The sequence below is a fragment of the Monodelphis domestica genome, chromosome 7, assembly GCF_027887165.1.
Source record: "Monodelphis domestica isolate mMonDom1 chromosome 7, mMonDom1.pri, whole genome shotgun sequence".
Classification (NCBI taxonomy): domain Eukaryota; kingdom Metazoa; phylum Chordata; class Mammalia; order Didelphimorphia; family Didelphidae; genus Monodelphis; species Monodelphis domestica.
In genome coordinates, this window is record NC_077233.1 from 95045991 (window position 1) to 95071818 (window position 25828).

Below are 25828 nucleotides of genomic sequence, written 5' to 3' on the forward strand. Positions count from 1 at the left end.
AGGGATGAGGCAGATGCTGACAGACAATTAAACGATCATCCAGGATGCCCACAAAAGGTCTTTACCCTTGACAGTCAAAGTTGCCTTGGTCTTCTCTTCTCCACACATACAGACATAGTCTCCAGCATCATCCATATCCAGTCTGTGGATCACCAGTCCACACACAGCCCCATCCTGCCTCAGGCTGTATCTGTCACTGGACTGAAGCTTTTCTGGCCCCTTCCTCCACTCCACAGCGGCAACCTTGCTTAGCTCACAATATAGAGTGATCATGGACTCTTCTGTGGCTTCAGCGTTCTGGAGAACTTTTATGAACTTGGCAGGCAGGGCTGAGAAATGGTCAGACACATATAGAGAACATGAGGCTCTCTAGAGGGAAAGGGGTGGCTATACATGGACTGAATGAAGGGAAAAACAGAAATATGGAGAGATTGGAAATGGAACTGAGAGGTGGATGGATCCTTCTCTTGGTCCAGCAGAGTGAGAAGTCATAGAAGAGCCAGGAGACAGGACAGAAAAGACAACAGACAGGAATGAGCCATGATAGATGGCTTGAACTCAAGACAAGATAATGCTGGACAGACAAAACGATATGGTGATTTTCCCCACACATAATCTTTACCCTTGATAGTCAAGGTTGCCTTGGTCTTCTCTTCTCCACACACACAGGTGTAGTCTCCAGCATCATCCATGTCCAACTTGTGCATTACCAGCTCACACACAGCCCCATCCTGCCTCAGGCTGTATTGATCACTGGCTTGAAGCATCTCTGGACCTTTCCTCCACTCCACAGGGGCTGACCTGCTCAGCTCACAGTGCAGGGTGACCATGGACCCTTCTGTGGCTTCAATGTTCTGGAGAACTTTTATGAACTTGGCAGGCAGGGCTGAGAAAGGGTCAGACAGATACAGAGAACATGAGGTTCTCCTGAGGGGAAAAGGTGGCTAGACAAATTTAATGAACAGAAAAAAAGATGGAGAGATTGGGAATGGGAGTGAGATGTGGATGGAACCTTCTCTTGGTCCAGCAGACTGAGAAGTCATAGAGGAGACAGGACAGAAAAGACAACAGACATAGTAATAAGCCATCATAGATGGCTTGAAATCAGGACAAGATAATGCTGGACAGAAAAAACGATATGGTGATTTTCCCACACATGATCTTTACCCTTGACGGTCAAGGTTGCCTTGGTCTTCTCTTCTCCACACACACAGCTGTAGTCTCCAGCATCATCCATGTCCAGTCTGTGGATCACCAGCTCACATACAGCCCCATCCTGCCTTAGGCTGTATCTGTCACTGGCTTGAAGCTTCTGTGGCCCCTTCTTCCACTCCACAGGGGCTGCTTTGCTCAGCTCACAGTGCAGGGTGACCAGGGACCCTTCCGTGGCCTCAGTGCTCTGGAGAACTTTTATGAACTTGGCAGGCAGGGCTGAGAAATGGTCAGACAGATATAGGGGACATGAGACTCCCTGGAATCAGGAGGATAGCTAGATACAATGGAGGGGGGAACAGAAAGATGGAGAGACCAGACACTGGGAATGAGTTTCTGACAGAGATTTTTCCTGGGTCAAAAGTCTAAAGAGTCACAGAGCTTTGGGACAATGGAACAGGGACAGTATAGGACAAATACAAAGTTGGGTAGAAATACTATGGCACAGATGTCATTAACTGAAGGCTAAGGCAATGGTATGAAGAAAACCAAATCATGAACCACATGTGGTCTTTACCCTTCACAATTAGGCTTGCTGTGGTCTTTTCCTCTCCACACATACAAGTATAGTCCCCTGCATCATCGAGATGAAGGTTCAGGATCACCAGCTCACACACAGCCCCATCCTGCCTCAGGCTGTATCTGTCACTGCCTTGAAGCTTCTCTGGCCCCTTGCTCCACTCCACAGGGGACGCCTTGCTCAGCTCACAATGTAGTGTTGTCATGGCCCCTTCCTTTGCCTCTATGCTCCGCAAACATTTTGTGAACTGGGCAGGCAAGGCTGAGAAAGAGGAGATACAAAAAGTGTCCCTCAGAGGTGCCCATCCAGGAAAACTTGAATTTTCTCAGCATTTAATTTGTGGCCACCTGGATAGGAATGGACCAGCCCACTAGCTGGAATTGCACAAGAAGGCCAGAGAGGGAGTACCAGAGAACATATTGAATAATCCAATTCTTTCCATGAGACATTCCAAAAAAAAAAGGAAGTGATAGAACTGATGGGATTCTAGGCAAAAAAAGGTAGGAGGGTGTAAGACTGACATAGTTAGGGTAAATCAACCCTAGTGTAAGCTTCTGGTTAACAGACAATATAAAACAATCTAGATGGTATTGAGAAAACAAGCAAGAAGTCTAGCATTCAAGATATTTTTCTCAATATTGTCATCATCTTTGCTTCTCATGCATTTCAGACTCAAAGGTCAACCATTTCCACTCTGAATTGCCAACTCTCATAGAGTCTTACCATATTATATACTCTCAGAGTTGGAAGGAGCTCTCTGAGGGCATTTCATTCACCTCTGTGTATTCCATGATATCTTTGACAAGTGGTCATCTAGCTTCTGCTTGATGACTTAGAATGATGGAGAGTCCACTACCTCCCAGGCATCCCATTCCATTTCTATGAAGCTCTGACTGTTCCCAAGTTCGGCTTCACACTGAACCACAATCTATGTTTTTGCAACTTCCCTCCACTGAGTTTGGCTCTGTCCAATGAGACCAGACAGAACAAACCTAGTCCCCATTCCACATGTTCTTCAAATATTTGAAGGCAAAGACCATTTTCCTCTTAACTTTTTCTTTCTCCAAGCTAAACATTCCTAGGTTCTATAATTGATCCTCTTATGACCCAGTCACTTGTCTTCTCATAATATTGATCACCTTACTCATCCTTCTGCTTCTAAGCACCCTTCCTACAAAAGAATTTCTCCATCATAACTCAACAGAATCCTACCTATATGGCCTTATAGAGGCAGAGATTTTTTCATATGCATTGTTGAGCAGCCTAGTCTCACCCATCCTGTAATCATGCAATTGAAGTTTTGGATCCATGGACAAGACTTTACAAAATTGGATTCTGTTAAATTTCATTTTAATAAATTTAGTCATCATCTTGGCTCATCAAAAACAATTTGGATCCTGAATATATTCTAAGGTTGCTTTTTTTGTCTCACCCAGTTTCCTGCCATCTGCAAACATGGTGGGTATACTATACTATACTTTCTATGGCCTCATTTAAATTATTGATTAAAAATTATCAATAGCAGGAAGCTAAATAAACTCAGATTCCTATGCCTCTCCAATATATAAGTATCCAGATTAATATCAAACCATGATCACAAAAGATCACAGATTTGGAGGGAATCTTAGAGACCCTACTCCAAAGATGATGAAGAAATGAAGGTCTGGGGAAGATGATATCCAAATTCCCCTGGTGGTGAGGTGCAGAGTTGGGATTTGGGTCTTCTAACCTTAAATCCAATGTCCTTCCCACTAGTTCACAAAGGATTGTTTTTTTTTTTAATTTTAGTCAACAATATTTATTATTTAATATCCTTTAATTATTCTAACACTTAGCTCTTCAGCATTGTGGGTAGCTTCTCTAGCCTTGGGTATTATGAGGGACTTTCCCAAATTAGATCCAAAGTGGAGACGGCTATGTTGGATCAGGGTTACCAAAAATCTTCAAGCAGAAGCTGCAGGACTACTTGTTGAGAATATTGACGAGGGGATCCTTGTTTGGGTATAAGTGGCAGTCAATGGTTTCTGTGACTCCTTTTACTCCTAAGGTTCTGTGATTCCATGAGGATGGGATTCTGACATCTGTATACAGCCCCTTTATATGGTCACCTTTAGGGATGTTGTGAGGCCCAAATGAGATAATGGGGGGAAGGTACTTTGCAAATCTTAAAATTCTGTAAATGTCGTCATCATCATCATCATCATCATCATCATCATCATCATCATCATCATCATCATCACTATTATCTTACAGTCATCAGACCTCCAGTTTGCTTATGACTTCTTTCCCAAAGCCTTCTACTTCACTCCTGCTGAACTCAAATAATTTTTACAGAGCAATATAGGGGCATGCTGGCAAATGTTTAACAACCAAGCTCTCCAAGAAGAGAAAAATATATTCACATGCTTTTAAGTTTAATCTGAAATATTAGCACTTTCTTAATTCTAGATAATCAACTAAATAAATCAAAGTCTGATTTGTAGCAAGTATCAATTTCTGAAGTATAGATGTTAGACTAAAATTTTAATAGTTCTCAAGACTATTAAAGCTGGGCTCCAGCCCACCCAGTATATCCCCCATCTAATATCCATACAGCAACTTTCAGGCAGGGCTAAGAAATTGTCAGACAGGCCCAGAGAACCCAAGACTCTTCAGAGAGTCAAGGATGATGGAACTGTAACATGCCTAGAGAGGATAATAAAATAGGGAAGAAGGAGAAAATTGGGATGATGCCTCTGATCAGAACTTCTCATAAGTAAGCCTGCTGAGAGATCATAGAATAGTTAGGGAAAAAAAAGGTGAAGAGGAAATGGAAATAGTATAGTACAGAGACAGATGAAGACAGATATGGCTAGAGGAGATTATACAAAAAGGAAATGGAGGACAAACAACCAAAGCACAGGCTGCTTTTCCCACACATGGTCTTTACCCTTGACTGTCAGAGATGCTGTGGTCTTCTCTTCTCCACACATACAGACATAGTCTCCAGCATCATCCATGTCCAGTCTGTGGATCACCAGCTCACACACAGCCCCATCCTGCCTCAGGCTGTATCTGTCACTAGCTTGAAGCTTCTCTAGCCCCTTCCTCCACTCCACAGGGGCTGCTTTGCTCAGCTCACAATGTAGGGTGACCATGGACCCTTCTGTGCCTTCAGTGCTCTGGAGAATTTTCATAAACTTGGCAGGCAGGGCTGAGAAAGGGTCAAACAGATATAGAGAATGTGAACATTCCCTAGATGGAAAAGATTAGATGGACGTGGACTTAATGGAGGGAAAAACAGAAAAATGGAGAGAACAAGAAATGGAAATGAATTATGGATGGAGGCTTCTCTTGGTCCAGCAGACTGAGGAGTCATAGAGGAGCCAGGAGACTGGACAGAAAAGACAGCAGACATAGCAATGAGATATCATAGATGGCCTGAACTTAGGATACGGAAATGCTGGACAGACAACCAAACAATGAGGTGATTTTCCACACATGGTCTTTACCCTTGACAGTCAAGGTTGCCTTGGTCTTCTCTTCTCCACACACACAGGTATAGTCTCCAGCATCATCCATGTCCAGCCTATGGATCACCAGTTCACACACAGCCCCATCTTGCCTCAGGCTGCATCTATCACTGGCTTGAAGCTTCTTTGACTCCTTCCTCCACTCTACAGGGGCTGCTTTACTCAGCTCACAGTGCAGGGTGACCAGGGACCCTTCTGTGGCCTCAGTGCTCTGAAGAACCTTCATGAACTTGGCAGGCAGGGCTGAGAAATGGTCAGACAGATACAGAGAACATGAGGCTCTCCTGAGGGGGAAAGGTGGCTAGACATAAATTCAATGAACAGAAAAACAGAAAGATGGAGACATTGGAAATGGAACTGAGAAGTGGATGGAGGCTTCTCTTGGTCCAGCAGACTGAGGAGTCATAGAGGAGCCAGGAGACAGGATAGAAAAGACAGCAGACATAGCAATGAGATATCATAGATGGCCTGAACTTAGGATACGGAAATGCTGGACAGACAACCAAACAATGAGGTGATTTTCCACACATGGTCTTTACCCTTGACAGTCAAGGTTGCCTTGGTCTTCTCTTCTCCACACACACAGGTATAGTCTCCAGCATCATCCATGTCCAGCCTATGGATCACCAGTTCACACACAGCCCCATCTTGCCTCAGGCTGTATCTGTCACTGGCTTGAAGCTTCTTTGACCCCTTCCTCCACTCCACAGGGACTGCCTTGCTCAGCTCACAGTGCAGGGTGGCTATGGACCCTTCTGTGGCCTCAGTGCTCTGGAGAACTTTCATGAACTTGGCAGGCAGGGCTGAAAAAGGGTAAGACACATATAGAGAAAATGAGCCTCTACAAGGAAGAGGGTGGCCACACGTGGACTCAGTGTTTATGGAAACAGAAAAGTAGAAATAATGAGAAATGAGAATGAGTTGTAGAAGACATCTATTGGGCCAGTTGCCTGAGATGTTCCTGAGCAGCTGAGAAAAAGGACAAAAGAAGAGAGTAGATATAGAAAGGGGACATCTGGACAGACAACTAAACAGTAGATGATCTTCCCCCATATGATCTTTACCCTTAACAGTCAAGGTTGCCTTCGTCTTCTCTTCTCCACATACACAAGTATATTCTCCAGTATCAGCCACATCCAGGCTGTGGATCACCAGCTCACAAACAGTCTCATCTTGTTTCAGGCTGTATCTGTCACTAGCTTGAAGCTTCTTTAGCCCCTTCCTCCACTCCACAGAGGCTGCCTTGCTCAGTTTACACCTTAGAGTGGCTGCAGCCCCTTCTGTAACTTCCACAGCCTCCAGAACCTGTATGAACTGGGCAGGAAGGGCTGAGAAATGGACATACATGGAAAGCATGAGATTTCTCTGAGGGTGATAAGCAATTGAACATAGACAACAAAAAAAGGGGGAAAGTAAAGGCAGAGAAGGTGGGTATTAAGCTGAGCATTCTGGGAATGGGACAGGTATATTTCCTTCTGAGGGTAACCTGTTGGGTTGACAAAAAACCAAACCCAAACAACTAAAAGCAGAGCTTGAAAAACATGAGAAGTACACACAGAAAGTGGACAAGAGACCATGGGGGATGGGAGGGTTGGGGCCAGTGATGAGGCATCAAAAAGGACAGGCAACCAAAACATTGGCTTATTTTCCCACACATAGTCTTTACCCTTAACAGTCAAGGTTGCCTTGGTCTTCTCTTCTCCACACACACAAGTGTAGTCTCCAGCATCATCCATGTCCAGCCTATGGATCACCAGCTCACACACAGCCCCATCCTGCCTCAGGCTGTATCTGTCACTGGCTTGAAGCTTTTCTGGCCCCTTCCTCCACTCCACAGGGGCAACCTTGTTCAGCTCACAGCAGAGGGCAACCATAGACCCTTCTGTGGCCTCCATGATCTTTAGGCCTTTTATGAACTGAGCTGGAAGAGCTTGGGAGGAAAAAATGAAAAGGAATTGATTCAGAGCTGCCCATTCAGAGAAATCCATGATTTCCTAGCATTCATTTTGCAGCTCCCCAGAAGGGCAATGAACCAATGGTGGTGGGAGAGGACAGTCCTAGATGGGAAAGAAACTGGGAATCCAAATATACAACGTTCAACTGATGACACCAGAAAATGCACTTATAAAGACATAAGAACAAAGGGAGACGACAAAGGGAGAGAAGTGAAGGAAAGAAGAAGTCCTCTATTGAAGAAACCCTTAATCATCTAATCACAAATTTTTTCACACATACAGTTTCAAATGTCACCACTATCCAGCCCATAAATCACCAGCTTGGCCTGAGTTTCCCAAATGGATACACAGAGTCAAAGAACCAATGATGAATAGGTCTTCAGCAGACATCTAATCCAACCTGTCCCTGGGTACTTGTGAGGTGGTCCTTGAAAAACTGCTAAAGGCTAAAAAGACTTTTCTAGAACATTTCTGTTAATGGAAAATTAATGTAAGAATTCACTATAGGACTTCAAGGTTTCCAAAACACTTTCCATATGCTAGCTCATTCAGTCCTCACAGCAACCCTTTGAGTTAGATGTTATTAATAGCCCCATTTCACAGATGAGGAAACTGAGGCTGAGAAGGGTCAAGTGACTTGCCTAGGGTCACATAATTTTTAAGGATTTGAAGCACTCAAGTCTTCCTAACTCCAAGTTGAATTCTGTATCCACTATACTACCTAGCTCTCTATGCATTATATAAAGGAGCTATAGAGTTGCTGTACTCTCCTCCTCTCCACACACACATATGTAGTCTCCTGCATCATCCATCTCCAAGCTATGGATCACAGCCCACACATGACCCCATCCTGCCTCAGGCTATACTGCCACTGGCTGGGAGCTTCTTTAGCCCCTTCCTCCACTCCACAGGAGATTCTTTGCTCAGCTATCCGTGTAGTGTGGCTGTGGCTTCTTCAGTTGCTTCCATACTTTCCAGACCTTTGATGAACTGAGGGGGTAGGACTGAAGAGGGGAAGATGGAGAGTACCTACTTCAGAGCCACCCATCCAGGGAAACAGACTGTCAGCATTAGCCGAGCTGGCCCGCAGGGCTGGACCAAACCAAACAACTGAGACCATGACAACAGAAGGAAGCAAGAGGAGGGAGGGAAATAAATGAAACACTTTAACTAACATCACTAATCAGAGCACGCACACTAATGCATGCTACATGAAAAAAAAGTAAGGGATCAGCCATAGGAGGAGGGAGTTGACCACAAGTAACAGCCTTGTGGTTGACAGAGCCAGGAGAAAATCAGATAAAGCAGCTAAGAGGCAGTAAAGAGGAAGAGGATTGAGAGTTTATTATTCAGGGTGAACTTCATAAAGTCACCATCATCTTCTCTCTTTTTCATACATATGTCAGTCTACTCTATGGATCACCAACTCACACAGTGGCTCACACTATTATAGACTCTCAGAATTGGAAGGGGCCTCTGAGGGCCTCTAGTCCATCTCTGTATCCTCTATAATATCCCTGACAAATGGGCATCCAGTGTCTTCTGGAAAACTCCCAGTGATGGAGAGCTCACCACCTCTCAAGGCAACTCTTTCCAGTTTTGCTCAGCTCTGATTGTTAGCAAATTTCGCATAGTCCTGAGCCCCAAACTACCTTTTAAGCAATTTCTTGATACTGATTTTAATTGTGCCTTATGGTCCCAAGTAGAACAAATCTAATCTTGCTTCTGAATGTCCTTCAAACACTGGGATGCAGGGACCATTTCCCCCTAAACCTTTAACTACAAGTGATCTTGCCATGACATGGCATCCAGTCCTCTCCTTAGCCTTAGTTTACTCATGCTCCTACTTGTCAATCAATGTCTTTCCAAAACAGTGGTCTCCAGAGCTGAAGTCAATATACCATATAGGATCTGACAAGAACAACAAGAGGAGGGGGAATGGATATCTTCCCCTTTTTTTGAAATCTACACTTCCATCAATGCAGTCTAAGATTACATTAGTTTTTTATATTCTCTGTCACACTGTTGATTGTATGAAGTTTGCTGTGATCCACTGACACCCTGAAGCTTGTTTTTTTTTTAGATGAAGTGTTTTCTCTTTGTTTCCTCCATCCTGAACTCAATTATCTGAAATTTTTAACCCAACTGTAGGACTTTATGTATCCATTTGATTTCATCTTGTTAGACCCAGATATCATGCTTTCTTTTTTTAAAACTATGTGGACCCCTAACTTAAGCTTCTACTGTGCCATTTTTTCCCACCTGGCTTATCTGTATATGATAGGCTTTATTCAAGTCACTGACAAAAAATAATGAATATCACAGAACCAAGAATAGATCTCCAGGGTTCTCCATTATAGACCTCTCAAGGTTTTAAGAATCACTACTCTTTGGGTCCCGGTCTTCAAACAGCTGAATCTACCTAATTATCCCATCATTTGGACCCTGTCAATCAACAACCATCATTTTTCAAGTTGTGTTTGTGATTGGCTTCTGTAGACCTTTCTTTCACTTCTCTTTACAGGGGTTGATTCATTCATGCGACCTCTGCAATCTCCTCTACCTTAGACAGGCAGGATTGAGAAATAGCCAGACAGACATGGAGAACATGAAACTCTTGGAGGAAATACACTGAGAATAAGTCTTGAATCATCCTGTTGAGGGAGTCACAGAACAGCAGGGAGAAAGGGTAGGAGGACTGTGGGAAAGAGACAGACCATGGTAAGCAAAGGGTAGGCTTGCTAAGAAGGCAACACAGGATAGAAAACCAAACCATGAGTTATTTTTCCTCATCTTCAACCTTCACAGTCAAGGTTGCTGTGGTCTTCTCCCCACACACACAAGTGTTGTCTCCTTCATCATCTAGATTAAGGTTGTAGATCAACAACTCACACCCAGCCCCACCCTGCCTTGGACTGTATCTGTCACTGGCTCGAAGTCTCTTCAACCCCTTCCTCCACTCCACTGGGGTCATTTTGCTTAACCTACAATACAGTGTGGATGAGGCCCCTTCTAAGGCTTCCAATGCTCTGTAGTCCTTCAATGAACCTGGCAGGGAGGGCTGGGAAATGGAAGATGGAGAGAAATTGCCCTTAGACCAACCTATTCCAAGGAACTCAAGATTCCTCAGCCTTTATTCTATGGTCACCAGGATGAGAATAGGACCATCAACCAGGACCAGAGGGAGGCCAGAGATGGAAAGAGACACCTTAATGAACTTGTATCATAGATCTGAACTCTAGAGTGTACTGAACAAAGAAAGCTGAAGCAAGGAAAGCCAAGCAGAGCCACAGCCAATAGGGAAGCAGGGGTTGAGAAAAACAAAGCAGAACTAAGAGACAACAAAGAAGAATGAGGAATCCCACGCTCAATATACTCATCACAACCAGAATCACCTTGGTCATTTCCTCAAATTATATGTATATCCTCAAGTCTTTCATGAAGCTCACCATTTCACAAATAACTTTCATCTTGGTTCAGGCTTTATGTGTCATGAGCCCTATCCCCTTCCCCCAGGCCACGGGGCCACTTCACGTGGCCTTGGGTCTTTCTGTAGCCGTCATGCTTCACTGTTACTCCCTGAGCTTGACAACAAAGGTCAGATAGGCAAGAGACTACCCAAAGTGCTGGACAACACTGGGCACAGGAATCAAAGGAAAACCATAAAGCCAGAGAGGATGGGAACAGAGCAGTGGAAGCAATAGCCTGGGGATGGACACAGATTTCCACTTCTGTATCCACCAGCTTTACAGTCGCAGAGGAGCTTGGAAGACAGGCAGGAGACAGCTCAGAATGAAGAACATGACAACACGGAGACAAGACGGGTGCGGATGGGGTGGGCAGGGGGACAAGGTGACCCTTGGCAGAAAGCCAGATCTACAGGCCATTTTCCCCACACGTTGTCTTTACCCTTCACTGTCAAGGTTGCCATGGTCTTTGCTTCTCCACTCACACAGGTGTAGTCTCCTGAATCATCTACGTCTAGTTTATGGATCACCAATTCACACATAGCCCCGTCCTGCCTCAGGCTGTATCTGTCACTGGCCCGGAGTCTCTTCAGACCCTTTCTCCATTCCACTGGAGCTGCCTTACTCAGTGTACACCGTAGTGTGGCTGCGGCCCCTTCTGTGGCCTCGGTGCTCTCCAGTCCTTCCAAGAATTTGGCGGGCAGGGCTGAGAAGTGATTAGACAGACACGGAGAACGTAAGTCTCTTCAGGGAAGGGGATCAGGTGGTCGGACAGAGAGGCAATGAAGGGGAAAGACAGAATGTTACAACAGAGGGGGCCTGAGAATGAGTCACAAACAAGATCTTCTCATGGGTCAGCCTGGCGAGGAGTCACAAAGCACTTGGAAGAGGAGCTAGGCGCTGATAACGGATAAGCGGCTCAGAGCGACACACACGGGAAGGTGGAGTCGAGGACAGAACGGTCTGGGTGATGAGGAGAAAAACAAAACCACATGCTTATTTTCCAATGGGTGGTCTTTACCCTTCACTGTCAAGGTGGCTGTGGTCTTCTCTTCTCCACATGCACAGGTGTAGTCTCCAGTGTCATCCATATCAAGGCTATGGATTGTCAGCTCACACAGAGCCCCATCCTGCCTCAGCCTGTATCTGTCACTGGCTCGGAGCCTCTTTACACCTTTCTTCCATTCCACGGGAGCTGCCTTGCTCAGCTCACACTGCAGTGTGGTTGAGGTTCCTTCTACGGACTCTGTACTTTGGAGTCCAACTACGAACCTTACAGGGATCTCTGAGAGAAGGAAAATGGAGAGGGGCACACTCAGAGCACTGCACTAATAGTAACTCCTAGGCAATCACTTGGCCAGTAGTCCACCTAGCTTAGGCCTAGATGTCAGAAAGAAGCCAAAGATGGGTTGGAAATAAGGAAATACATTTTAATCCATTCTAATAAGCATTTATTAAGTACCTCCTATATTTAGTTTGTAATACATCTATGATTTTGTCAGAATCTATTCAGGAGGTCATCTAGACTTTGCCCAGCCAGGCACTAACCCATCTACCTATCCTTCTCCATCCATAAACACATATAATCATCCTTTGCGTAGTTGATGCTTCTTTCTTCTTGTTTTTCTTGCTTCCTTTTTTCTTCCTCCTCTGTCTTTTCTTCTCTTTTTTCTTTCTCTTCATTCTCCTTATTTTGATATACAAAATATTCAAATGAAATTGCTTTACAAACAAAAATATATACAGTTTAAAATAATTTTACAACACACCTTTCAAAAGATGAATGGATGACACAATAATGTGATATAAATGGAACCAAGATTTACCTTAAATTTTACAATCACTATATTTAAAATTTTTTATTATGTCCTAGAAAATTATCAACAAAAGTGAAGATCTCCATATACAAAGAAAATTGGAATAGAAAACCACTAATCCATTATATATGGCTTTTTTCCTCATATATGTTCAATTTAATATGAGACTGACACTATCCTATATGCCTGCCTCCAATTATGAACTCAGGAAGGTGAATCTTCCCTCTCTAAGTCTAGCTGTGCTACCTAGCTACCCCTTGTTCATCACAGGGGACCTACTTTGTTTATTTAGGGGGGTTCTGCTATAAAAAGTATTAACATGAACATTTCATTGTGCATGGAACTTTTCTTTCTATTTTTTACTTTCTTGGGATATACATCTAATATTGAATCAAAGTATCTAAGAATCTTAGTGACTTTTCTGAATAATTTCAAATGGTTTCTAGATGAGTTGAACCACTTAGAAACTTCACCAATAGTATATTAGTGTCTATAGTCCTTCCAAATTGACCATCTTTTATCATCTTTGCTAACTTGCTTGGTTTGTGGTGAAATGTTCAAATTGTTAAGATTCACATTTTTCTTATTGTTAGTGATTTGAAGCAACCTTTCATGTGGTTGTTGATCATTTGTAATTCTTTTTTAAACTATTTATAAATTACTTTTGGTCTTATGTTGTCAATCCCCTACTGATCTTGAGCATCACACTTTTATTAAATAGTTCATATAAAAATTTATTTTCCACTCATCTATTTCTCTCATTATTCTAAATTCATTGATTCTATTGGCCATCCCCTGATCTTCTAGGCAAAAGGTAACCAGGAAAAACAGGACTTTGTGACATCTTTGTGTCCAAATACATGGGAAAATGCCCTTATGCAAAATACAGGATGACTGTTCCTGCCATCAAGGCATTTATTATAATCAATAATCAGTAGGTGATTTTTCATAATAATAAATGCATTTAACTTTAAATATATAAGTTCAAACTTTGTACTTATCAGGGGAAAAAGAAATACTTTTCAAGCAAGTTAAATAAGGCCTAATTTTTTCTCTGGGTTCTAGTCTTGCAAATCCCTGTAGATGCTCAATTAACATTCTAAATTCAGCATATCTGGAGCTTGAACTCATGATCTTCCTCTTCTTTAAATCTAGCCCCTCTCCCAACTTATCCAGTTCTGTGCATGTCATCAGCATCTTCCAGGCATATAAGTTCAAGATTTTAGAGTTGTCATGGACTTTTCCCTTTATCTCACTTACCAAATACCTTTATCAATAAATGCCCTTGATGCACCTATAGACTATTCTTTTAAAAATTATATGGAGATGGCACAGTAGCAGACATATAGATGGAAGTTGATTTTCTCTCAATAAGCTTTTTTTTCTGGCTATTAAGTCCAAAATTTTTTCTATGACTTTGGTATCTTCCTCTCGCTAAATAAATAATCCCTTAACACTCTCATAGTTGTGTTGCTGCCAGCACAGATGACTTCCATGCACACTTGGTCCAATCTAGCAGGACAGAGCATAGTAGGAAGAGTAGTACTACCTCTGCAGTTATGGCACCTGAATCTAAATCTCATCTCTGCTGTTTTACTTCCTATGATTTTGAGCAAGTCACTTAATTTCAGTTTCCCTTAACTATAAAATGAAGTAGTTGGTCTGGATGGCTTCACAGGTGGCCACAGATTTCTAGATCTGTGTTTCACAAGTTGTTCCCCACCTCTGTTCTCCTTTTAGCATCATTTCTTCCTTCTCTACATGTACAACCAGGATGGCAATCCTAAAATCTACTTGTGTCTTCAGTAACTGTTTTTCATTAGCCAGTGACTAATTTCAACTGCTGCGATCCACTTTACAATCCAAGGTGCCACTGATATACTAATTTCTATCTGTAGACATGAGACTAAGTGATAATTAAGCCATTATTATTATTATTATTACATTCTTCTCAGCTGGAACTAGATAGAAATATTTCTGGGACAAATCACTAGTCTGCTATAATTCCTTTAAGTTGAGTGTTTGATGAATTATTGCACTAATGGATGGAATGATAGATTTTCATAATTTAATAAAAAGCTTGGCGGCAGGCTCATCTTCTAGACAATTCCAGTAGCAGGCAGGATAAATAATGAGGATAATGTTGTACTTCTTGCATCTCCATGGTGTTAATTACTTTTGCCAAGTCTTTGTATTTTGAAAGCTTTTCAATTCGCATTGTTTGGAGATTATAAATGTTTCATAGTCAGCTATCTTCTAAAAGCACAGTTCTGAGATATGTGTGGATTAATTTTATGTCTGAGCAGTTATGGTGATGGTCTTAGCTGTGATAGTGTTCTTCTGATTTGAATAATATACTGGAATACAGTTTACTTGTGCATTTCTAAGGGCTATTGGGGGGTTTATAGCTGTAGCCTGAAGAGTTATCATCTGTTCATTTTTGAAGAATAGCAACGTTATGGGGTATATCCTTTTTTATATCATTAGCATTGATCATCCACTCAAACTTCAAATGCAACCCCCATTTTAGAGTGTCTTTTCCAAAGCAGAAGAAACATTTACATTAAGTATGGTTCATTGTAGTCTTTTCCACTCTTGTGTTCAGGATTAAGAGTTTCCTTTCAAGCACAGCTTGTAATCTTGTAAATGTTCACCTGTTTTTTTCCTTTCTTCTAATTTTTACAAAAGTCTTCAGCCTTAGGTGAAGATAAGAGTAGCTTCTTTTGAAGTCATTTTCAGGATAATTATTAATACTCAATTTGAGCATACTTCCCACATAGAGAGAAATGGCACCTCTCCATGTCACTGACTGCAGAGCATCCTTGAATTCTGGGTCTTTTTAACAAGAACCAATCCATCACAAGCTTCTTTATAGCTAACAGGCCCCTACATCTTGAACTAAGGTTCTTGAGTGTGTGACAAGGCCCTGTTGCCCCCCCCTCCCCAATCAACCACAGGCAGGGAAATACTGTCCATGAGGTCACGTATCTGTGGCCTGACCCATTAGCACTTGGAAAAAGATGTCTATGAGGTTAGCCTGGCCAGGCAGCACTCTTAAACTGACAATAACATTTAAAACATGGATCTCTATGCAGAAGGTGTAGGACTAGAAACAGGACTTTTCCTCCATATAAATGAGTCTCAAATGACAAACGCAGTCTCAAATTTCATTGATGTTAAAGATTTATCCTGAAACTCTAACATGGATGCTGGGGCTTGTATTAGCCTGGAAAAGGATGCTAGAAAACCAAGAACTCCACGGAACTGAAGGAATATGTCCTATATGTAGAGGTGCCCGCAGAGGCTTTGAGAGTTTTAACATTTTTTGCTTTCACCATGAAGCAATGGATGGATGGATGGATGGATGGATGGATGGATGGATGGATGGATAGATAGATGGGTGGGGCGAAAAGCACTTATTTAGTGCTTTTACTATGTACCAAACACTAAGCAAAGTGCATACACATAGAAAACAGAAAACCAATCACCTAAGATCCAGCCAAAGAAAACTAATATCCTTCAATAAATTGCAGTAGAATCCAGATGAGTTGTGAGGTCGGTGTTACTTTCATCTTTTTGTGGTGTGTGGAAATTTGCCGTATAGTTGTACATTTAAAAGCATTTGCTGCTAAAGGTTGAGGATGAGTTGAAAAGCCTGGGCATCTACCTTCCAGGGCTGTGATGGGGTTCAAATGAGATAATAATATATTAAATGCTTTTGCAAACCTTAAAGTGCTAAATAAATGTTAGATATTATTAGTATCTCTTTAGCACTCATGAATCCCATAAATTCAGGATATTTTAATGGCAAAAAAGAGTTGGTTATAAAAATCTCTGATGATCTTTCACACATTTTTTCCTGTTTATTGTCCTTTGTATTTCATCCTTAAATGTGCTTTTGCTTGGTTAGGACTCTTGAAAAACTAACGTGCTTTTACCTTCTACCTTCTACTGATTCTCTGTTTTAAGAATAAATAATGCTCATAATCTTCTATCATTGTTCTCTATAAGATTTTGCAAAGGAGCAAATGTTTTAAACTTGGATTGTCCCTGGCTATCACACATAATCCTCTTTTTTTAAACCCTCATTTGCCATCTTACTATAGTTTAAATTTTTTCTCTTCCTCCCACCTCTCCATTCTCCATTAAAAAAGAGAAACAAAACCCTTATAACAAATACACATATTCATGCAAGACAAATTTCTATACTGGCCATGTCTAAAAATGCCCTCTTTTGGCTCCTGAGTCCAACAACTTGCAAGTAACATGCTTTTAGGGCTTTGGGGTCTCTTCATTGTGGTAAGTGATTTACATCAGTTAGGATTTTGTATGAAATACTGAAAACCCTATTTATGTTTCTCCCTCTGGTCTTATCCCATTTTCCTGTAGTTCTTTTGTTACTCTGGAAATGAAAGACCTAATCAGATGCTATCTTAGATTTCATGAGTTAAAGATAATTTAAAACTTGGACTTATGGGAATGTGCTTGCTTAAGTGTCTCATCTCCATAGCAACACATGCTATATTTCATTATGAATAATTTGTTTAAATTGGTCAGATTTACTTAATTGCATGCCTTGCTCTTTTTTTTCCCCACTCTTCTATGCTTTATTCTAGCTTCAGTCTAATTTTTATCTTTGTTCTAACTAGTCAGTGGCCTGAGCATACAAATAGCTGATTCAAAAATGATTCCCACATCAGCACTGGGTTGCCTCCTATAAAAAAGAAAGCCATTTTGTTCATATGTTATTCACATATTTAATGTCCTAACACTATGCTTATTAGACCACTAAAAAATGATGGGGTATTAACACTCTCCCCCTTTTATACTATTCTTCCATCCACACAGCAGGAACAGAGGGGGGACAGGTATAGGGCTGAGGGTCATTTTGTGTTTGTTTGTTTTTTCGTTCCCTGGGTTGTTATGACTAAAAGAATTCAAAATCCAGGTGGTCAGTCCACTGGTGATGGGCCTATTTGTAAGATGGTTGTCAGAAAGCAGGCTTAGTCTATGGTCAGAATTCCAAACTACTGGGGCAGCTGGGTGACTCAGTGGATTGAGAGTCAGACCCAGAAATGGGAGGTCCTGGGTTCAAATCTAGCCTCAGACAGTTCCTAGCTGTGTGACCCTGGGCAAGTCACTTAACCCCCCATTGCCTAGCCCTTGCCATTCTTCTGCCTCAGAACCAATACCCAGTATTGATTCTAAAACAGAAGGTAAGGGTTTAAAAAAAAAAAAGAATTCCAAATTATTCCAGCATGGCAAAAAGAAGTTGCTAGAAGTTATGCTCTGTAGACATAGTCTTCAAGGACCCAGAATCATCTCTTGCCATTTTATCATTCTAGTGAAGGTAAGGTTGTCTTGATTTTTATTTCTCTGATTATTTTTATGGAATCAAAAATTCTTTGTAGTTTGCCCTTTGTAAACTGTCTGATCATGTCCTTCACTCAGTGTGTCATTGGTAAGCATTTATAAATATGTATCTATCTCTTCTAGATTATTGATATCAGGCCTTTCACTGATATATTTGCTGTAAATAGTTTTCCTCAATCCACTTCTTTTCTCTTTAATTTTAGAGATATTGCTTTTTGTTATCCAAAACAATTTTGCCCTCATAAATTAGTTTGGTTGATTGTGTTTCCAAGTTGTTTCCAAACTCTATTGTCTGGTTGATAAAATGTTCTTGTTCTCTATAACTGAGACAATCATGTAATTTCTTCTAGTCTTATGACTTAAAAAATAGAATTGTGATTCAGTTAGGATTTATTTTCATGTATGGATCCAAAAGAACTTGCAGTTTTATACTTCACAAAGACTGCACATAAGTGCTCAGAAAAGCCAAAAGAACCAACTTGTGGAGGATAGGATAGAGTAAGGGAAGTTGGGAGCTTCACGATGTTCTTTAATTCTTTAAACATTTCCTTCTACTTTCCTTTATCCAGTCCAGGGATTTTTAACCATTTTTTGTCATGGACCTCTATGACCTCTGGGGAATATTTCTGAACCCTTCTCAAGCAAATATTTTAAAATTCATTTTTTAAAATGTAGGATTACAAAGTAAACCAATTATTGAAATATAATTCACCAAATATATTTTAAAATTCAACAGGCACAGACCCATGGACAAGAACTCATGCTCTAGACCATTCCCTCACTTTCAGATACCTCTATAGGATGACAGAATGGAGGAAAAATTCCCATCAGGTCATTTTATGCCTTGGGAGAAAGTGAACACAAATGATGCCTCAAATGATGGATGGAAAAGTCAAAGAATGGCAATGTCCCAAATGGAACATATCTCCTAGAATGTCAGAGCTGTAAGACACTTTAGAAAATAGATCAGAACACTGTGGTACAGCTGAATGTAATGGATTTCTCTACTAGCAACAATGCAATATTCCAGGACAATTCTGAGGGACTTATGAGAAAGAACACTATTCAAATCCAGAGAAAGAACTATAGGAGAAGAAACAGAAGGAAAAACAACTGCTCAATCAAATGGGTCAATGGGGATATGATTGGGGATGTAGACTCTAAACAATCACCCTAGTGCAAAAATCAATAATATGGAAATAGGTCTTGATCAATGACCCATATAAAACCCGGAGGAATTGCGCGTTGGCTATGGGAGGGGGGTTGCAGGGAGGGCGGGGAAAGAACATGAATCTTGTAACTGTGGAAAAATATTCTAAATTCATTAATTAAATAAAATTTCCAAAACTTTAAAAAAAATAGACCATCAGAGATCTTAGAATTTAATAAGTAAAATGTCAAGGCTTGAAGAAACCTTGGAGATCATCTGATCCATCATTTTGTTTTTTAAAAACCCTTACTTTCCCTAAGGCATAAGAGCTAGGAAATGGGATTAATTGATAGTTAGGAAGTATTTGAAGCTAGGTTTGAACCCAAGCCTGGCCCTCTATCCACTAAAATACTTAGCTGCCCCCTTAACATTTTTATTTTTATAAAAAAGTAAAATTAGTTCCAGAAAGGAAAGTGACTTGCCCAAAATCAAGATGCAGAAGAGCTAAGATTTGGGACCAGTTCTACTCCAATTCCAAAGCCAATGGTCTTTCTTCCACCAATGACCATTCCATAAACACTTATTGGATATCTAATATACCCTAGTAATAAGTTATGTTCCAAGGCTTTATGGACTTTAGATCTGTAAGAAGTGAAGTCACTGCCTATGGTGAAGAACCTATGGTTCCATCAGCAGTGATAGAAGTATAGTGTAACAGTGGCTTTGGAGTCAGGGGCCCTAGGTTTGTATCTTACTCCTACTATTTACTATCTTTAAATAAAAACTATGATTAAACATTCTAATACCTGGAAAAAATTCAGGTGAGTGAAATGGGGTTTGGTGTCTAAGTCAAGACATAGGTGCATGGTTGAAGCTGACTAGAAAAAGGGGTCATGAGTTGGGGAGGCCGAAGATCTGTGAAGTCACGGTGTTCAAGGGAAGCAGGGCTTGGGAGTGGAGAAGATGACTGCGAGCCAAGGACTAACCTTACTGAAGAGGAGGCAGAATGACCTGGTGGTCTGTCAATGTCAGCAACAAAGCCCTGGATGGGATGGAGTGAACAGAAGAGGATGAGGGACAATGGCTAAAGAAAGGTCTCAAAATGGTAATGGTGATGGTAATGGTAACTCCTCCTCTTGGCCCTAGATGTCAGAAGATATGAGAGAAGGAGCAGTTGACCTTAGAAAAGGTTCAAAGAGATTATAGTATCTTCAGAAAGAAGCTAAGCTTCAATGAGCCTCAGAATAAAAAAAGAATGGAAAAGACCTAGGATAAAAGTGTTTAACAATAGAGAAGGGCTCTCATGGGCATGATGTAAAGGAAAGGCAGAAGAGGACAGGATCCAAGAGAACTAGGGACTTCACCAGACTGCCAGAAGGGATCATGATAAAGAAGGAGGAGGAGGAGGAGAAGTTTAAGAACACCTACTATACATGATGCCCAAAGTAATTCATTGGTTCTCCATTGCCTTATTGATTAAAAATTCTGGCATTCTAGTGTCATCTCAGATGATCTTCTTTCATGATTCCTGGTTCAAGTGGATGAATTATTAGCTTTTTCTTGATCTTATTTTCTCTTCTCTGGACACTATATATATATGCAACAGTCCTTCCTCAATGCCTGATACATATGCCCTCCTATATTAAGGAGGTAGAAGTATAGTGAAAGAGTTCTCTGACTAGAGTCATAAGAGCTCTTCTGATGATCACTACCTGTATTGTTGTTCAGTCATTTCCAGTTGTGTGTGATTCTTCATGACTCCATTTGGGATTTTCTTGGCAAAGATACTGGAATGGTTTGCCATTTCTTTTTCCAGCTTATTTCAAAGATGAGGAAACTGAGGCAAGTATGGTTAAATGACTTGACCAGGATCACATGGCTAGTAATTGTCTGAGGTCAGATTTGAACTCAGGAAGATGAGTTTATCTGACACCAGGCCCAGCCCTCTATCAATGCATTACCTAGCTTTCTCACCCTTACCCTAAGATTTGAGCAAATCACCTAACTTTCCCTGACTCACATCCTTTTTTCTGTAAAAATGAAGGAGTTGGAGGTGATCATTAAGCTTCTTTCCAGCTCTTGTTCTATGACCCATCTCTTTTATCTTCCTCCAAAGACCAACTCATACTTGGTCTCTTGAGAAGCCTTCCTTGGTGTACCCCAAATTATTAGTACTTTTCCCCTCAAATTACCTTGTGCCTACTCCTTTATCTATGGGTTACATGCCTTCATTTTCCCAGTGCCTTGCAAACATTGAGCATTTAATAAATGCATTGAATTGAATTTACTTTCCTAAAATTCTACCATAATAATTTCATTCCTCATCCAGATTAAGGCATTGCCCTACCAGGCTCCTCTTTAGAAATTCAGATTATGGAGGTTACACTGACTCCTCCTCACCTCAGAGACTGGGTTTAACAGTTGTTTTCCTTCAAGCAGGGAAAGGGCTAGGGTGGCTGGGGAGCTAAAGCATCTACCTGGTGAAAGGAATCCTGAGAAGGAGAAAAGGGCCCAGAAGACAAAAATGTAGAAGGACTTTTTCAGGGCCTTACCACTAACCATTCCTGTCCCATAATCCCCTGCTCCAGGGCTCAAGAGTCCCAGAAACTGTCAGTCATAGAATCATGATTCAGGAGTTAGTCTCATCACTTGCTTCCTGGATGGAGAGGGAGTCCTCAAACTTTTCCAGGCAGATAGTTGTCCCATACCTGTTGCTGAAGTTTTCATGGAAAGAGGCTCCATAGAGTTCCAGTAAGTGGCTGGAATCTGTTGATGCTGCTATTGTGTTGGCCTCAGTAAAGAGGCTCAGAGATGCCATCTCTTGGGCAGCTGTCCCAGGAACTTTGACCAGGTTGTGGTTAAACTGTGACAACACCATTTTTTTTTTAGTGGATCTATAATGACTTTGAATGTGTCCTTCAGTCTTGAGGACTAGTCAAAAAAATCTGGAAATCTTGTGTTCTTGGGTTTTGATAATGCAGGCAAACAAAAAAAAAAACCTTATACATGCCCAGAAATGACAGGTTGGGCCAACACAACATCCAACATCTGAAGAGCTGATGACTTCTTCAACCTTTCGTCTTGGAGGACATGAGCAGGCAAGTTAGGTTTGGAAAAAACTATTTACCAGCAATTAATACTGCCTTTCTGGTGGACTGTGCAGATCACCTTCACCTCATGGAATCCAGAGTTGAATTTAATATGCTAATGACAACTTGGCTAACAAAATGTCCAGATCTGATGTAATTAGTCAGCTGGTGAAAAGCATTTATTAAGCACCTACAGTGTGCTAAGTGAGGAAAGATTCCAGAAATATTTGGATTTGAAAGACAGACATGTCTTTCAAATCCAAACATGGCCCTTAGGGAACTGAACATCTGCTTCATGGAAGTATTCACATGCAGTATGGTCAAGAGGCAGAAATCTGGCCAAAGTTTCCACAGGCTATTTCAAGACATTGATTGATATTCAGACAGTGTTTTTGTTCCCTTGTATTAAAAAAAAGGCTCCACAACCCTTTAGGTCAGTTTTCTAGTGATAAATTACTCTGATGTTGAAGAAGTTCATGCTGATATCTAATAGAATTTCCCCTTGTTGTAACATAAGCTTGTTTTTTTCTCTTGCTTGGTTTTCAGTAGAAATGAAGGATAGCTTGCTTGGAGATTCCACAAACTGATTTTTTAAATAACCCAGTCTATTGTTGTATCCCTTGCCAGCAAATGCCATCGAACATACTTGTAAATATCCATTTAATTATTCATTATCTACTTTGTTGAGGAAAGGGTTGCTCACTACAATCTTCTATCAGTCTTCATTTCAAGAGTCCAAGAACTCTGGCTGGAAAGGGAATCTTTACCCTTCTGTCCCACCATTCACAACAGTGTGCTAGAACTACCTAAGAGCTGGTTTCTCCCTCTTCAAATCTGTCAGCATTTTGCCTGGTGCTCTCTTTTTGTACTTATCTCATTCCTTTGTTAAAGAGGGCATTTGTGTAGATGTCCTTCCCCTCATTAGATTTTAAGCTCCTTGAGAACATGGCCTGGGCCATAATGGTTTTTTTACTGGAACACCTGGCATAACACCCTGTGTAGAACAAGTTATTTAGTAAATGCTTGTAAAATCAAATTGAATTAACTGCCCATTCTCCTGTTTTCATTTTCTTTAGAGATGTAAGGCATCATAGAGATTATCTGATCCAACCTTTGTTCCTAATAATAATGGTAACAATGAAAACAGTAATAATTATTATCATTATCATTTGTTTAGGACTTTAAGGTTTATGAAGTGCTTTATAGGTGTTATTCTCATAACATCACATATATTTATGTTGTTCTTTATATAGATTATCTTATTTGATCATCACAGCAGCTCTGTAAGATAGGATGAAGGCAGAAAGGTTAGATAATGTATCTTAGTAGTGTCTGAGGCAGGACTTGAACTGGGGTCTTCCTGATTCCAATGTTACCTACCACTCTATCCATGGTGTTACCTAGCTGCCTCAGCACAGGAACTCCTATCCCCACTCTGACATGAGATGCATAGTCCAGGAGGCTCCCCATCCCATACAGTCTCTATGTGATCTTGGAGAATTTCCTTAACTTAACTCTCCTCATCTGTAAAATGAAGGGGTTGGATTATCTGATCTTTGAGGTCCTTTTGGTTCCTCCTCTGTAAATTGAGCTGGTGAAGGAAATGGCAAACCACTTCAGTATCTTTGCCAGGAAAAACCCAAATGGAGTCTTGAAGAGTCAAACATGATAGAAAAGTGGCTGAATAACAACAAACAACAGTTTTATGTCAATGCTTCTACTGCTATAGACCATTCATTCCACGGTGGAACAGTCCTGTGAGAAATTGTTGCCTCCCAAAAGTCCTCATTCAACGCTCTGGATCAATGCAGAATAAACCTGCTCTTTTCCACGTGACAGCCCTCCCAGATATATGAAGGCAGAGATCAAGACTGCCCTACCCACCAACTAAAACTTGTGTCCAGTTCCATATGACACAGTGTCCAGAGCCCTCATCATCCTAGTAAACCTTCTTTGGATATGCTCTGGTCTGTCCTTGTCCCCCTTTCAATATACTACATGAAGTTCTCTGACTTGGGTAAAAGACAAAAAGATGCTTACTTCCTATGATGCGGACATAATACCTCTTTCAGCCTCATACTTTTAGTTCATATTAAGCTGATAGCTGTTGGAAAATGTCAGTTTTCCAATATAAACTGAAAGAACTGGAGGCTCCTCAGTCACCCAGATCCTTATTCCAAGGAAAATTCTCTCTAGACTGGTGAAGGGGCCCATAATAGCTAGCTAACATTTATTTCCATAGAACTTTGAAATTTGCAATGTGCAATCAATCACAATTGATTCTCACAACAATCTGGTAAGGGGGTATTGCCGATATTCCTATTTACTGATGAGGAACCTGAAAACAGTCCTCTCTTTTGCACTTATCTCATTCCCTTGTGTATCGAGAACATTTGTGTGGATATCTTTTCCCCCATTAAATTTTAAGCTCCTTGAGAACATGGCCTGGGTCATCATGGTTTCAGTACTGGTACACTTAGCATAGCATCCTGTATAGAACAAGGGGGCTAAGGGGCATGCAGCCAGCGTCTGACAAGAGATTTAAACAGATCTTACTGTCCAGGTCCATCACTCTTATCTATTGCAACAGCAAGCTGTGATACTCATTAGAGCATTGTATAGTTAAGTCAGCTATGTTTGTGTCCCTCTTCTGGACTGTAAGCCTCCTGAGAGCAGGAATAATGCATAATATAGACTTTGTATCTCCTCTAGGATTTAGTAGAGTAATCTACATACAATAGGTATTTAACAAGTGTGGAAGGAAGGAAGGAAGGAAGGAAGGAAGGAAGGAAGGAAGGAAGGAAGGAAGGAAGGAAGGAAGGAAGGAAGGAAGGAAGGAAGGAAGGAAGGAAGGAAGGAAGGAAGGAAGGAAAGAAGGAAGGAAGGAAGGAAGGAAGGAAAGAAGGAAGGAAGGAAGGAAGGAAAGAAGGAAAGAAGGAAGGAAGGAAGGAAGGAAGGAAGGAAGGAAGGAAGGAAGGAAGGAAGGAAGGAAGGAAGGAAGGAAGGAAGGAAGGAAGGAAGGAAGGAAGGAAGGAAGGAAGGAAGGAAGGAAGGAAGGAAGGAAGGAAGGAAGGAAGGAAGGAAAGAAGGAAGGAAGGAAGGAAGGAAGGAATAAAAGGAGAGAGAGAGAAAAGAGAGAGAGAGAGAGAGAGAGAGAGAGAGAGAGAGAGAGAGAGAGAGAGAGAGAGAGAGAGAGAGAGAGAGAGGGAAGGAGAGAGGGAGGGAGAGAGAGGGAGAGATAGAGAGACAGAGACAGAGAGACAGAGAAAGCGCTCTTGGATTAGCACCAACAAGAAAACATTATCTGAAGAGATGTTACCCTTGACAGTCAAGGTGGCCGTGGTCTTCTGATCCTTGAAGACACAGGAATACTCGCCGCTGTCCTCTGGTTTTAGATCCCGGACGATGAGTTCGAGAGAGGCTCCCTCCTGCCGTAGGTGATACTTGTTGCTGGATTTTATCACCTCGCTGCCCTTGCGCCACTCCACAGGGGCTGCCACAGCTGAGAGCATGCAGCGCAGGGTGGTGGCTCCTCCCTCGGACACTTCTATGGCTTTCAGCCCCTCTTTGAAGAAGATGGGTGCAGCTGTGGGGGGTGGGGGGGGAGAACAGCAGAGAAGGGAGACATCAGAACAAAAAAAGGACAACTCCTGGTTCCTACATGATTTGTCCCGTTATTTACTGTCCCCCAAACATGCTTTGTGTTTTCTCACCACCATTACTTCTCTTACAT

The 25828-nt window shown here is 41.4% G+C and overlaps 1 protein-coding gene across 35 annotated transcripts in view; it reads right to left on the reverse strand.

Annotated features, from left to right (window-relative positions):
* Positions 1-25828, reverse strand: part of OBSCN (obscurin, cytoskeletal calmodulin and titin-interacting RhoGEF) — a 328849-nt gene that overhangs the window by 177687 nt on the left and 125334 nt on the right. For 16 of the 35 annotated variants that reach the window (XR_008913488.1, XM_056805136.1, XM_056805153.1 and 13 more), the window contains 12 exons: positions 25415-25681; positions 11688-11951; positions 11109-11372; positions 6911-7174; positions 6309-6572; positions 5784-6047; positions 5224-5487; positions 4662-4925; positions 1730-1993; positions 1168-1431; positions 623-886; positions 66-329 (listed from right to left, as the gene is read on the reverse strand). Coding sequence is in view for 34 of the 35 variants with exons in the window: in XM_056805136.1 (XP_056661114.1) it covers positions 66-329; positions 623-886; positions 1168-1431; positions 1730-1993; positions 4662-4925; positions 5224-5487; positions 5784-6047; positions 6309-6572; positions 6911-7174; positions 11109-11372; positions 11688-11951; positions 25415-25681 (3171 nt within the window). In the remaining variant the exon portion in view is untranslated. The remainder of the gene's footprint in view (positions 1-65; positions 330-622; positions 887-1167; positions 1432-1729; positions 1994-4661; positions 4926-5223; positions 5488-5783; positions 6048-6308; positions 6573-6910; positions 7175-11108; positions 11373-11687; positions 11952-25414; positions 25682-25828) is intronic. The other 19 variants (XM_056805157.1, XM_056805154.1, XM_056805152.1 and 16 more) reach the window with 14 other exon arrangements.